The following is a 16,199-nucleotide window of genomic DNA, read 5'->3' on the forward strand; positions in this document are numbered from 1 at the left end:
GGGATCCACTGGATATCCATCCATCCATCATATATCAATCACTCCATCCGCAAATCCATTTTTCCATCCGTCCATCCATCTATCCATCCATCATTCCTTTTCCTATGAATGCAATATCCCAGTAACAGCTTGAGGGAATTTTCTTCAAATTTGGTAAACAACGAAACTGAAGGCAGAGACAAAAAGAGATATTGAAGTATGAATCTTTCAGGACTTTGTTGGGAATGGATCTGACACTGGCTGATCCTCTGTTCTCTACTGCTTCCCACATGAAACTGGATGTTTATTAAAGCCCTGGAGCTGAAACACCTTTGCCTGGGTGGTAAAAGGAAGTGGGGGATAGTGAATAGGTTTCTGTTTTCAGTTTTTGTCATCTTTACTGTGGCATAAACAAGAGAAATCCTTCGTGGTGCTTCTGTGCAGCCTGTTTTGTTCTGAAATGTGATAGATGAGTAGGCACGACGTTGGATTGGAGTCCAATCTTTCGAGCTTCCCATCCCACATGAGGTTAAAGGGCGTTTTGAAAAATTCAGTTCTTTTCTATGCAAAAAATAACTGCTGTGAAAACAATTGCAAGGCTTTGATGATTTAATTTTCAACACATTGTAATCTTTGAACATAAATACAATTGAATGAAGTGAAAATAAATAAATAAAAGATGCAATATTTTACTCTTGTGATAACATATTGCTTCTCCCTTCTCCCGACAGATATGCAGCTGTCAGAGCGGCGCTGACAGGCCTGAATCGGGTTTAACACGACCATGGACTCCTCTTCTGATTCCCAGCAGGAAGCTGAGAAAACTTTGGTGAGTCACTGACTTATATACAGTTTTACAGTCACACTTGAACATGCTTATAATGATGGTCATTCCAAAACAAGAGTCTAACCTTGTGTTCACAAAATACTATATTAAAAAATAGTATTAAATAGTAATATTTCATCTGTCATATATCTCGAAAACAACAGCACTATATGAAGCCATAGATGTTCTTGCTTTAAAAGAAGAAGCAGAGAGTTAAAGAGGTGCACACATTGGTAAATGTGTTCAGATCAAGCCGGTAATCTTGATTCCACCCACCCTGCCTCATTGCCTCGTCATTGTCCCTACTAATTAGTGGTTTTCACTCAACCTCCATGTATTGTCTCGAGTCAGAAGGGGATCCTGCTTGTTTTTGGCATCAGTGACGTTTTGTTTGCTCCATGAGTGCACTCTCTGAATCTAAATGATTAGATAAAGGTGCTAATATTACTGACCTGCCACAGACCTGTCAGGCCCTTTGGTGGCAGACACTGCACGTTGTTGCTTGTAATTAAGCCACTGTCAGAGTTTGTGTCAGTTGATAGAGAAGCCAGCGACTGTAACTTAGGCTGTAGTAGATTAAAGGTCACAGAGGTGTTTTTTAAAGACGTCCTCTTCCATAGCAGACACAGTCAACCACAATTATTTCTCTTTGTTTTGCTCTATAATGTGAAGCTGTTGCATCATCCTGTTTGGTTTTGCAGGTTGACAGTCAATAGGTTTATGTTAATATGTTAAACTAAAATGATTACGCAGTTATTAGGTCAATGAACCTTCAGTACCTACGATACTGTAGAAAAACGAGTATCACACAATTTTGCCATTGACATGTTATTAAAGTTTTCTTCACGTACATGGCTACTAAAGTGACTTTCACAAACATTCACTCTCTAGAACACACTTTTTAGATCCCAGCATTGTTAGGCTACTTTTCCCTTTCATTTCACCTCAATCATAATCCTCAGTCGCCTTTTTTCACAGTGAGAAGCAGGGCAATTATAACAGCAGATAACTGGGATGATAACGGTGTTCCCGCAGGCCTCCACACACAATGACACACAATTGGATGGAACAGGAGTAGAGCTAAGAGCCCTTCCCTACTTCTTTGAGTCTTGCTCCGAGTGGGAGTAAGTTTTAAAGTTTTACCCTAAATCTCTGTTATTCCCCCCCCCTGCCTAATTTAGTGGCTGCATAATGAAACTGCTGATGCATAAATCGGCTTGAAATTGGTTTATTTTTGGTATGCTTTTTGGGGCTGGTTGAATTGCATTTGATGAACATGTACCTCTTTGTGACTAAGCAATAAACCTTCTTTTAGGAGGTTGCGGGACAGCTTGTTATCACTTGATTGCAGATTATAAGTGACATGCAGTGCCAGGATAGTGGGACTTAGACTGTGAGATGTATTGTGTCGCTGGCATATCCTGCTGTTTGCTGAAAGGGCCCGTTGGAGGAGAGGATGGCTCCCAACCTCGAGATGAAAGACTCTGGGAAGTGCGCCAGGTGTCTGCTGCTTCTCCCCACACAGTCAGGAGATGCTTCTCCCCTCCCGTTTCAAACGTCCACCGCCATTCAGTCCCCCTGTCATTTACATTGTACATACTGTAATGAAAGTGCTGGCGACCTCCTGTTCCCAATAGGCAGCAGTGAAAAGGCACATAGACAGCCATTATGCACTCAAACAATGGTTTTTAATGATGCTTAAAGGTAAAAAAAAAAAAGAGGATCTGCAAGATCACTGACTGAGGGGATTTTAGCAGCTAAAATGGATGAGAGGGAAAAGAAATTCATCCAAGATGGCTGTTGACTCGTCAGATGTTTGTTCCAGAAAAGCTTTGCAGGTGCCAACAGTAAAAGACTTGTTGTGCTAGTTACCAGAGTCAATGCAAGTCAGGCTATTGCTGGGAAAAGATATGAAATCAGCTATCTTTTTTACTGTTCTTTTCTTGTGAAGCAACACCACAGATCAACACCTGCAACTCTTCTCTCCACACTGATCAGCCCTCCACAAATGACCAGTGCGCTGCATCTTTAGCAACCTGACATTCTAATACGGGAATTGAGTTTGCAATACTTAAATAAGTTGGATGATATGTCTCAACTGTGCACTTTTTTTACTGCCCATAAAGACCACTGTCTGAGCAGGCTAAGATTTCTTTGATAATAAAAATCGACAAATGGTGTAACTCTGTAACGGACTCTTCTCATGCGTGACTGGATGCTTTCCGCCGCTCAATGAATCATCAGTGTGTAAAATTCACTAATATGAAAGATTGCAGTTTCTAAGGTTTGCCCAGGTTTGTAGAGTCAAGTTTATTCCATGAACACTTTTAATTTGAACAGGACTTTTTAGCCATGCTAGTAGACTGGCTCAAGGGATAGTGCTGTCTATTTGTCACGCCACCACTTTGGTTCAGACCAAAATCTGAGTTGTACTACTTAATAAGTAATAACTTTTTGACAGATTTTTTAATGAAATTTGATCTTGGTGATCCATCAACTTTCATCTAGTGCCACTCGCAGGTGAAAGTAAAAAAAAAAATCATAACATGAACTTGTATTGACACAGAATTTACATGTTTGCCAGACGGTGTACGGAGTAGAATCATAGTCATAGCGACACAACACATAATATTTACAATTGATGTAATCAATTATAAACATCATTAGTAAACCTTTTTAATGCCATTTACTGACATTTGACATAGTCTAAACTACTGGAAATGTGTTTTTACCCAAGAGTGACGAATAAAGAAGAAGTACCAATTAAAAAGTTGCAAGAAACTGACAGTAGCTCTCTACATGCTCTGCTATTAAGAAAGTAATCACTAACTGTCAGAGCTACAGTGAGTACTGGGTCTTTGTTCCTAGACCTACAACACCACACAGTGTGACAGGAATAAGCTGCAGGGGGCCGCAAGAAACCAGAGGTGAGAATTGGCTTCAGGCTGCTCTCAGGGATTGAGTATCTGAGGCGGCATCAACTACTGTACATCAGTGGTCAGTGTCACGATGCCGTTGACAGAGCCGAGCTGACAGCCCAGGCTGATGAGACACAATCTCACCTCTAAAGCAAATGACTTGGAGTAAACAGGAAGAGCAAGCATATCCTCCACGGCCTTAGCTCGGCGTCAGATGTGGGAAAACTGCAAATGAGAGTCTGAAGATATACAAGCTTTTGGAAAAAGACTTGACAAAGTGAACTTCAGATGCTGTGGAGCAAGTTGCAGGATGATCTGGATTTATCGTAGGTTGGCAGTAATTTGTCCCCTGTTTTTCCATTACAGATAAATCACTTTATTAATCGGGCAAAAGTGGTGGGTGGGCTGTTAATTTCAGGACATTAATCAAGACACTATGGATTATTTTGGCACCTAGGATTTAGTGGACTTAATGTGTGTGTTAACTCTTTAGATCCAACCTATTTCTCTATTATAGGACCTTTTATAGGACCTATAGGCCCATATTAGACTTGCTCAAAAGACATTAAATTGTCTGTTCTTTGCTGGTGTGAATCAATCAATGCACAATGAACTAAAAGGCACAGTCACATCCCTTTTGGAGTATATAGTGTCTTTGGATGCTAACATCACGTGTATCAGCACTAGAGCTGCAGTTATGATAAAAGAATATATTTTGCTAAAGAAGTGAGATGAGTGGCAGCCTTCCTCGCATCATACAGTGCACCATACTATTATTTGGTCCACATGTATGCTAAAGCTATCATACAATGGTTCATGCAGCCCTATATCGAAAAGTGTTCACTGAAAGTCATTCAAGCATTCATAAATACCCTCCATTTATCGTGTCGTATATATAATCTCATACACTACTGTGGCTTTGGAACAATATACCTCTGGTTTTCCTCTTAGGGATGAAGTGCAGAAGGAACATAGGAAAACTAGGTTATGTGCATAACCCCTGTGTTTTGAGCAAGAGTAACATATCTCACTGTGGAAGCCTAATTTAAACAGTGAAACGGATGCTATGACATAGAAGAGCTGAAAGCTTAAGCTTAACATTCAGAACCTGAGTTGATGATGTAATATATGAGCAGCGTGTCTTCAAATTATCATAGATTCAAAAATAAACAATCTTGTGGGTATTAATCGTTAATTCCTAGAGTGTGAAATGTTAATAAATAGCAAGCTAATGTCTCGGTTCAGCTACGTTTATTAAATGAAATCCCAAAATTTGAAGTTACCTAACAGCACCATGTCTTGGCAACCGCATTTTCAGGGTTGTTTCTAATTGTTGTGTCTAATTACTGGGGAGAGTGTCCATGACAGTAATCTGCTTGTTGGATGGTGATGTTTCAGGTGTTTTTTTCTGTTTGTGGTGTTTCCTGTCTTTTCTGGCACGGTTAGGTTTAGGCTGAATTAACTTGGAGTAATCTCACACTCTTTCAGGCTGCAGAAAACAAGGTGTTAAAGTCAGCCAAAGTAATGCCACACCGCCAACGTCTCATTTCCTTATTCATAACGCTCCAGTCTTATTGACTTTTGCAACCAAAACAATAGCGCTTGTAGAATAGTCCTCAGCCCACTTTGCCAATCCTACTGGGACCAGCTGGTCCTATTCTGGGACATAGTCTATCTGCTCCTTAAAATAATGCCATGCAATTGGTTTGAAATAACTCTGTTTGCTTGATGGGATAGTTGTTACAGTGTATTTTGTCAATTACATATCATTTGAATATGACCTATCCTATCATGTTTAGTATTAGTAGTGTTTATATTATCCAGAAATATTACTAAGGCAAATCGTCCATAAGGGCCACATCAGCAGTAAAGAGTACTTAAAAAACAGTAAAGCTTACATTAATTGTTATAAATACAACATTCTACAGAGGTGGAACTCTACTTTGAAACTTGTCTGATGTGAAACGTAATTGACATTCAAACAGATGAAGGAAGATAGAATATAACCAGTTCCCCATATGGTAGCAGGGGAAGTTGTGAATCACTGAGCAAGTGCCCTTTAAATTCACCTTCAGAATTGAGTCCCTGCTTCTGTCAAAATTACTGAGTTGCCGCGTTTGCCCAAGAAAATAAATAAAAAACCAAATTTGCCACAATCACTAGACTTACTGTTAGGTTTTTTTTGTGCTCCTTACACAGTAACTCTCATAGATGGGTGCTTTGATTTTCCTTCTTTTAGAAAACATTGTCCAATTCACAGATTGAATCACACAGCAGGAGTTTCCTGCCTGCAGCTGAGCTCTTTAGACTAATTAAAGTGGCCACTGTTCCATTGCAAATACGTTTTACGTGTCTGGCTCTGGCGGAAGTTTGTTTGTTTAGTTGATTTGACTATTTTCAAACTCCTTGAAGGGTCATCTTTGCTTTCGCTGACACCTCCGAGCCGGGAGCTGTCGGACCGAGAGCTGTCTGAGCGAGGAACAGGCCTTTTTTGTCAAGATGGAAATAATTTCTCAAATCGAACCTAATGAGGTGAATCCCGATCGTCTCCCTCAGCGGACTGGATGTAGAGTGAACCATTACAACTCTTTCTTTGTGGGCTTGTTAAGTAAATAAAAATCAAATTTCCTCTCTAATGACAGAGGCTAAAGTTTCATGCATCACTCCATCTGTGGAAAAACTGTCTCCAGAACTTGAAACAAACGTCTAGCCTGTGAGCATAAGATTATATTATACTGATCTAACTTAGTTGCTCATGAGCACTATGACAGGAGTGGCTCAAATCCCTCTTAATTTCCTCCATCAGATGTGCCCTTTGATTCTACTCTCCTATCTACCTGTTACAAGCTACAGCCAGTGGCATTAAGTCTTCAAACGATTAATCGGTTGAACCTCATTTGTTTAGCATCTCTCATTTAGGTTAGAACTAGTTTACTTATTGACAGTGAAATAAAGTAATAGTGAAATAAAAACTAAAATAAAAAACAGCTTGCATTGCTCTGATCCGAGGTAACAAAACCCACCGGTGCTCAAATTAACGTTATATACTTTTTTGTGTAATTCAAAGATTGAATTGGCACATTGAGATTTTGAGATTGTGTGCCATTCTCTTTATTTGGCATTCTACTAATCATGTTTCAGAACTTCAGAAAATAACTCTCATGTAGTGCCATCTCTGAGAGCATACCATGCAAATGATTCATGCTAAAAGTTTCTGAGTACTAAAAAAAATGTTGAAATTGAATGTTGACGCATTTTGAAAAGTAAACAGAGAACATTCCAATTTCCACTTGCAAGAGGAGGCTTAATCTCTTTGTTGATGACACTCAACTGTTTCCCTTAGATAGTTTTTTTCAGACGTGTTGGTATGCATCCAATAAAAAATCACTTATTGGTGTAAATTTCCTTATTATTAGCTGCCAAAAAGGAAACACAGAACAATAATTTAAGCTGAACACATTTACAAAAGTTTTAAAATGATCCGACATCTACAAACTGGAACTTTCCCAGGGTAATCTGGTACAACCATGGTCAACATTTGGGTTTCTTCCAACACTCTGGATCCCAGACAGATTGACTTTCTTTCTTTCAACTTGTTCAGCTTCAGTTAGAGCCAGTGTCTTCAATGTTTATGCTTGATGTGACTTTACTCGAACCTCCATCCCCCAATACATCTGCCCTCGTACTTTTCTCTCACCTACCCCTCTCACTACTTCCCCAACTGAATTTCAGATTTGTAGAGAAACCTTAATACATTTGTTCATTCGTCCTTGTGCTCGATCTTTTTCTATTTTAAGGTGAGGTTATGTTCACAGTTGGCTAACTTGCATCCCGAACACTCATGCACACACTCTTGTTCTCACTCTCCATTTATTGAAATTGACTGAAAACCATGCAGTGGTACTCGCATCAAATCAAGTTTCCTTGGCAAAGACGAAGAGGGTGACTCACTATTTGGAGCAGCATCACAGAGAGGCAAGCAAATGCAAATGATTATTGATTTCTGAATGAATTGACATTTGCCATTATTTTTGGCATTAAAAATGAAGGGCTACTCGTTGACCTGGCAGCCCAGCATGCCAGTTAAACTGTACGGGAATGTATCTTAAAATGACCCTCGTTCTGTGTGTGGTAAGCAGTTAAGCAGGTAAATGGAAACGGAAGCAGAATGCATTAAAGCTTACGTTATTGGGCCCATAATAAGGCCGTGTGTCGTGCATGCTCCCTCCTCTGGGGTGGTTTTCCATGATGGCTGTGGAGATGGGCTTGGCTTTGGTTTATTGGTGCAGAAGGGCCTCAGTCAACAAGAGCACGAGGACGAGCTTTGTGGTTATAGTAGCTGCGCTCCAGGGCACGCACACAGCACTGAATTGCACTAATAACCGCTCCAGTACACTAGATTTTGATTGTGGCGCTGAGTTCAACTCTCTCTACAACAGCGACAACATCTTCTTTGTTTTTTTTTGGTTGTGTGGTCTTCTGGTGGTTTGTGTGTCAGATGATATTTGCCTGACAAACATGATGAAAAGAGTTTGTATTGTAGTCAAAATGCCTGATAGAGGGTTCATAAAGACAAAAAATGAATTGTAGGAATTGAAGGAATAGGAGGGATGGATAGACTGATGGACAGAGTACTTTGAGTCCAGATAAAAGCTGCATGGGAAGGATAAACTAATTTCAGTGATCGAACAAATTTAGAGAGTTGAACAACAAGAAAATTATGGAGGGCTCAGAATGATTAGATGAGAGAAAAAGATCAAGAATGACAGCAAACAGCGCTCCGAGATAGAGAGAGAGAGAGAGAGAGGGGAGAGAGAGAGATAGAGAGATGTTTGAATTCTCTCGCATGCTTGTTCTCTCTGCCTTTTCTCCTCCCTTTCGTGTGTGTGTGTGCGCGCGTGTGGGAAAGAGACAGGGCTGAGCTCAGTGGCTTGTCGTACCAGGTTTAGTTTGACAAAGACGCAGCAGCAGCGACAAGCTCACCTCCTTCGAACCGAGTGACACACGGTACGCATTTCCTCTTTTTTATTTTCTTGTATGTGAACATTGTCCTTTAAACTGTCAGTACAGGAAGCAGGGGTCGGTGGATCAGCCTGGGCTAGTGTACACAAATTCAAAACCTGTGTCATTCAGTTTTATAGAATAATTTGTTGCCATCACCGTTAGTTTTTTAAGCTTTGGACTTAGTGATATGCTTCCATTCTTGAGTCTACGGTGTTGTTTCCACTCCAGCTTGGTATTTGCTCAGTGTGTCGTCCCTGAATGAAGGCTGAACACTCACTGCCACGCTTTGCTCAAGTGCTACGTGTACAGCTAACACAGATCATGCTGTTTCTGTTAGTACAGAGAGTTGGATGGCTGAATATTTGTCCTCGTGCAAATAGGGAGGGCTGCTGCAGGCAGATACCCAAAGCATGGATCTAATCGAGCTTAATGGCAGAGAGGGGAAGTCTGTCTCTGGTTTCTTGCCACTGAGGAAGTAGCCGATAGCTCCTTAATACAACACTCTCAAGTACCAATTAAAACCGGGCTGACAACAAAAATGAAATGAAATGTTTTTATTTTTATGTGGCAATCCTAACCCCACACAAATTAACAGCATAAATGTCTCTCAGTTTTCCTTGCCAACTAAATGTCTGTCAAGGGCTTATTTAAATAAGGCGAAATGAACCATGAATAAAAGCAGTTATCGAAGAATGGTCATGTTTTTTGTTGTTGTCATGTGGCCCCTTTCACCATCATCTCCGAGGCTCTGCAGGAGTCTTGGCTGCAGCTCAGAGGTGCAGGCAGTGGGGCTGAATTGAGTCTAATCAGATTTATAGTATGAGCCGAATCCTGTGTTCATTCATTCTGAACAGCTGCTGAAGTCTGGAGATGGCCTTAATGATGCCTCCTCCAACAGGACGGGGAATCATTTTTGACCCTAACAGCCTTACGTGACTTCTCAGTTTTGACCACTTAACACTACATGTCCTGCATCCATACTGTTACTTAAGTAGAGTTGTATATTCATTTAAGTAAATAATTTGTAAAAGTACATGCTCATGCTTTGTGTTCTATTATTGCATTATCGTTATTATTACAATAAGTGATGGAATTATGATAATATCATATTATACTGTTTCTAGGCTCTGAGAATGACAAAGAAAACCTTAAGACATCTGACCTCATTATTTATTAGCTGATCATTTTAGATCCTTAATATTGTTACCACCCCTTCCTTTTAAGAGCAGTTAACCTGTCGCCTCTATGCTGTCCCTGAACCCTGAGCCCTCCTGCAGTGATGAAACTGACACTTCTCTCTGCGTGAGGGCCACAGACCCACCCGGCGCACCCCCAGCTCTGTTTGTTGAAATGCTACCGTCTAATGAAATGCTGTCTGTGGGAGGTCAAGTGTCCCCCTTCTCAAGTCCCTGCTTCTTTCTCATGTAACATAAAACGTGGACAAGATGTGATTGTGCAAGCTGCTGTAGAGCCTATAAACAACAGCAGGCATCCGTATTTTCCATGGAGAGAGAGGATGAAAACCCCAAATCCCTTTGGATTGCTTTTGTTTGCTTATGTGTCGAAATATGCTCTGCTCCTGTGAATTATCTCTTCATGGATTTCCTGTCTGACCTTACAAGGCAACTGATTTCCTCACTGTCTTCCTCCAGCTTTTTATTGTGGATTTAAACACTTATTTCAGACATTTATCCGGAAAGTGTTTCCTTCAGAATCGCAGGGCTACCTTGTCGCCACAGTTCTCATCAAACAGATACTGCACACATCTCATGGTGTTTCCAAGAATTCTCAGGATTGTAGTTTCCTACCAGAAAATGTACCTTTCCCAGGGTTTAGATTGTAGACACTGTCTTTGATGGATTCTCACGTAGTAACAATGAATCACTAAAGTAATGTCTACTGAAAGCCTCATTATCACTTAGAACAGCTTGTTACTGCCTTTCATATCGAAAGCGCTACTTTAAAAACCATTAGCTGTCAAGTTACAGTTTATCGCAAGGATAGTCTGGTACATGTTGTTCTCAGTGGACAGCTTTTTTCAATTGTGGTTAAGGCATGAAAAAACTTCCGAAAGGGAAAGTTCCTGTAAAGTCTACAGCTGCATTAAGCACGTTCCTCATCTGTCGATCACAACATCTTTTCTCATTTAACATCCATTATCCATGGGGATCAATGCAGGAACCTATTGATGGCTTGTTTTTTGATGTTTTATGTAACCAACAAATCGAAAATATAATCAGCAGTCTAATCAACAAAGAAAATAGCCATTAGTTACGGCTCTACTTTCAGGCAGCAAACGGAATCAATACAGGGACCAACATTAGAACACTAATTCAATGTATCACACTAGTCAACATGAGCAGTGTTTCACAGTCAGCCGATAGCAAACTGTTTCAACTCCTCGATGATGGCGCCCTGTTCTCTACACTTGCTGCAGGCAGAGTTTTGTGAGAAGCTCCACTGACTTAACAACTTTCAGGACTGTTGCCTTTGTTTCCCAGCAGCCATTGTACATTCATCATATTCTGCCCACATCTTTATCTGTGTTTATTTGAATCTTAGGCCAGACCAGAGAAAACATCTGCATTAGCTTGTTGAAGGTTTTAGAACATGTTTTATTTATGGGCATGGTTACAAAGTGCAGAAGTGATCGAACAGTTGACAGGTCAGTCCTGCACAGTGTCACTGTGATGTCAACAGGGACCAGGAAGGAAGTGTGAACTGCAAGTCCTCACCTGCTTTGCATCTCTCTTTCTACACAGGAGACACAGAAACCTGAAAACGATGAAACACATCTTCAAATAAATTGCCTCCTCCACCTTCCTGCCAAGGTTTGAAATCCACAAATACTTTATGTCTCGCAGTAAATAGAATTTGTTTCCTTGGCTTAAGTATGACTGTAGACGGTATCTTGGCAAATGGAGTCAGCCCTACAGTCAAAGTCTCCGGGGCATCTTATTTATGGTGTCCATTGCTCCTCCGGTCTAGTTGTAAATCTGCCACCATATAGACAGCAGGCCAAGATCTATAGCACACATTGTATCTCCCTCCCTGCCCAGAGTCAGGCTGTGGACACTATGGACCCGCCCTGTGATGACAGATGTGTCCCTTCTTTGATGGATAAAACCACTCTGACACTGCTGCATGCTGCCATCGACACAGTTTTCACACCCTGCTTACCCTGTAGAGGAGAAATGGCTACAAAATGTAATATTGTGCAGAGGAGGGTTGCTCTATTTCATAACTTGGGCAGTTTGAAAACACAGAGAGCTTTATTGTTAATATGGAAGGTATTGAAACCAGACAGAATCCCATTTTTTTTTTTCTTCTGTTTCTATTTATCCAGCCCAGTATTGTATCTGCAACATTTAGTTTAACTTTGTATTTTGAAGCTATTTTTCATCAGGAGAGCAATCTGCACAACCTTTCAGCAGGGATTGCTTTCTGTCCGCTTGCATTCTGTCATATGTTGATGTTTTCATGCTCCATGTGGCAGGCTTGACTTTGAAAAGAGGCTGTAAAGGGCTGAACTGCATACAGCCGTTTGTCAAGTGTTTTTTCCCCCCTCTCTCAGTGAGTACAGCCTCTAGAAAAGATATAAATAAGCAAGATTCATCATCTGTGCCCTGCACATTCCAGTATTTAAATGAGGGAAGGCAGCGGTATTAGATTAGGTGACTTACTACTACTGGGTGTAGCAGGATATTCACTATGCTGATGCATTTAGACTGACATGGTTAACTGATGTAAAGCTGCCTACATCAAATATTCAGTGTCAAAACTCTTATATTTGATACCTTATTTTCTTATGAGGTTTGGTGTTTATCCATGAAAAACGAGTCATTGCTCTTGTTATGACATTCGCTGAAGTAATTGATGTCTTCTCCATTGTTGTCCCAATTCCAGCGGATGCATCCTATTTCACATCCACTAATCCAGTCATTTGTGATCATTCTCCTGTTCAGAGGAGTAGTTGATTTATATTTACTGTAGTAGCATCTGGACCATTAACGAACCTTTAATCGTGATATCCAATCCAACTCCTAGCTTGTACTGTATTAGGTTTCTTTATTCAGCCAGACTCAGGCAGGGCACAGAGGTTAAAATAAGATACTGTCATATGATATGGGCTTCCTGGAAACTACAAAATAGATGTCTTCAGTTTATTTACAAGCTGTGTGTTTGAGTCATTTTAGATGTTGATTAGAATTGAATCTCTCTGAAAGGTTCAAACCACATTGGGTGGATTTACCCCTCTGAATCCCATTGCTAATTCCGCATAGAGAGTATACAGTGTACAACGTCTCACATGTATCACATATGCAGCAGTCAATAGCCTCAGAAATTATAAAGCTCTTTACCAGGCTTTATAAACACTGCTGATTAATCCAGTGTCACAGCAGCGGCTGTAAGAACCTTCATTATAGTGTGTGGTGGTGAGCGGGAGGCTTTTCTTATTAACCTAAGTGCATTCACTTCTATGGCACAAGCCCAAAAACAGTATTCGGTCCACTATTTACATGAACATGTCGAGTCAGTGTTGTTATCAGCTATTTAACTTTGAGGAGTTCAAATACATTTTTGTAAGACACAGTGAAATGTCCATCGTTTTACTCCAGAGGGGATATTGTTATTACCACAGCAAAGAGTGGGACACACAAAGAATGACTGAATATTAAAATAAATATTAAGATAAATATTTTCATTACATTGCCTCAATGGTCATGTTTTGAATCTAGATAATTATATTTTTGTTTAAAGCTGCTGTAATCAATACTTTTTGTTAACAACACGAATAAATGACCTAGCAGTTGGTTCAGTTTCACAGTTTGAATGTGTCTCTCAGCTCATCGTTTTGGTCTTAGTAATTTTAGTAACTTTTTCACACTCAGATCTCTCATAAATGTTGTATTCATCAGGCAGCTATTTTTTATTAAGAAGCTCAGAATGACATATCAAGTAGCAAACAGCAGATAAAGTAAAGACAAAGTTAGCAGCTAGGTACAGCGAACATAGTGGAGCATTATTTGCTAAAGAGCTTTTCCCACTGAGCTAGTGAAAAGCAAACAGAGCTTAAAGAAGAGTGAACATTACATAAATATGTGAAAAATGACTAGAAACTTGATTTTAAATGATAAGTCATTGTTTGATAGTGTCAATACTGTGTTTACAGATTTTACAACAGCAAACTGATTTAAGTTTAAGCTGCACAAACTGATATAGTTCTGCCAGTTTTTATTTGCTTAATTAAATCATTGATCACATATATCAGAATAACCCCTCTAATGGAGAGTTTAGTTTGCCAAACCTCTCTTTGGCAATGTGTCTGATGTCAGATGGTATTGTTGATGGTGATACTACTCTCAGATGCTTCACCAGATTTTGGTGAGTCAGTCTTGAATGAGGGACGAATTTGTCTACTATTTTATGTAAATTGTATTTCTAGTGAAAAATAGTCTTTGGGTTTAGTTTTTTTTGTATTTATGATTTGTCTTTCAGACCGGATTAAATTCTGGAGGTACCTGTCCTGAGGATGAACTGTTAATTTGTAACCTGTATCTAATTTTAAGATAAATGACGTCCTTGAATTTGCTGTCATAGGGTAAACTAAAAAAATAGCTGCCCATGATGACTGAGCTGTTCATCAGCAGTCTAGCACCTAGACAGATGTTGCTCTCCTCTTCTCCTCTTCTCTTTTTCTTTCCGTAGTCTTTCCTTTATCCATTTTTAGTCTCCTTTTTCCATATCAAAATGTATTCATGACCTGCACTATCTTGCTCACAGTCTGTGGTGGGGGATTTTTTTGGAAGCTAGAAGGAGCTTAAATACAGAGAACAGTCAATTCAGTATTTCAACAGCATTTTTGTTTTGCCTTCATGGCATAGTTTTTTAATTCCAAGCTGAATAAATGGGAAAATGTGCCCTTCAGATAAAGAATAAGGGGGAAAAAACTATGTTGTTATTATATCTTCTTTCCCTGCTGCTATAAAGAAACTGGGTCAGAAATCTGCTGCAAGTGATGTTTAAATGTTATGTAATATGTCATGGCATTTTGTTCTGTGTAAGCACTCTTCATCTTTTTAGGGGCAGAGAGAGGGCTGTGTTTCCTGTTTAGGTTTGGAGGCTTTGGAGGAGATGTGGAGAATGTTATATAGGGAGATTGTAGTCTAGCCATCAATGTTAATGATCATGAACTCTGATGCCATTTCAATTTCGTTATAAAATATATTTTCTTCAATCACGATTGAGTTTCACACTTGACAGTTAAGGGGCAGGTGACACCAAAACTGCAAATCTGTTCACTACAATACAATCACTTTTATCAGCTCTTACAAGCCTTGGTTACAGGTGATCCACAAATTTGTATCTTCTACAAATAAGAAACTGGGATGGAGAATCCAAAGAGGAAGAAGTTTCTAGGAATTAGGATGCATGTGTCCCGTGTTATAACTGCTAATATATGGACATCTTCTTTCTTTTGAAATAAACATAAAATTGCTGTTTGGAGATTAAATTGTAAGTAACTTCTAAATCCCTAAGGCCGCCTTTGATAGACACATGCCCTGACAGTTAGCACGATATTCCAGCGAGTATCAGTGATGATGCTAAACATGGCTACTTACAAAGTCAGCTGCACAGGTAGAGAGCAATGAGCTGTTTGTATTTGAAACGTGAGTATGAAAGAAACATACAAGACCCTGGACAGTTGATGTGCCACTTCAACACAAAGCCCCAGAGGTGACTGAAGTCTAAACAGTCAGAGCTTCACGTCTGACAAACTGTGACAATACAGGATTTAATCAATATTATTCATCCGCCATACAGGATCTGTGCACCTGTTAGTTTTTCCTCTCTGTAGAATTATAATCATAACAACGTGACACATTTTCCATCCAAATAATTCAGTCCGCTCCTCTAAAAGCTGCTTTCGACTCCCTCTCTGAAACTCTAATGTGAAACACGGAGCCTGACAAAGCGTCAACATTCATTAGACAGCCATCAACACACTGTAACTGTGTTGAATGCTGTACCTTCAAACTGTTTATTCCTGCAGTTTCGCTCCAAACTTATCTTCAGCCCTAATGAAATCCACTGCTTTACCCAATTTGCTGTGGAGCTTTATTTATACACTTAAAGCCATCAGGCATGTCTGCTTGTTGAGATTGTGAGCATTTTTTTCTTTTTTTTACTCTTGCAATTTGTACAGTTTTAGGCACAGAAACATTTTCATAGAACGACTTAGGTTATTTTCAGCCCCTGATGTCATGACAACGTCTATTCCTTGTTTTGCACCGTTCTGTTTTATTTGATCTCCTCTCTCACCTTGATGAGATAGATTGATGGCTGCAGTTGATGTCTTTGCTATAAAACTATTGACATTGTGACATAGAAGTTGTGTCATGTCCATGCGATGATGCACAATTATACATTTCATTCGTACTTCAAAGTTGCTTTGAATAAATATTAAGACT

At 39.7% G+C, this 16,199-nt stretch overlaps 1 protein-coding gene across 2 annotated transcripts in view; it reads left to right on the forward strand.

Annotated features, from left to right (window-relative positions):
- Positions 1 to 16,199, forward strand: part of osbpl8 (oxysterol binding protein-like 8) — a 75,411-nt gene that overhangs the window by 21,093 nt on the left and 38,119 nt on the right. For both annotated transcript variants that reach the window (XM_061075660.1, XM_061075661.1), the window contains exons 2-3: positions 711 to 808; positions 11,490 to 11,558. In XM_061075660.1, coding sequence (XP_060931643.1) covers positions 764 to 808; positions 11,490 to 11,558 — 114 coding nt within the window. In that variant the 5' untranslated portion in view covers positions 711 to 763. The remainder of the gene's footprint in view (positions 1 to 710; positions 809 to 11,489; positions 11,559 to 16,199) is intronic.

Source organism: Limanda limanda, chromosome 1 (genome assembly GCF_963576545.1).
Source record: "Limanda limanda chromosome 1, fLimLim1.1, whole genome shotgun sequence".
NCBI lineage: Eukaryota > Metazoa > Chordata > Actinopteri > Pleuronectiformes > Pleuronectidae > Limanda > Limanda limanda.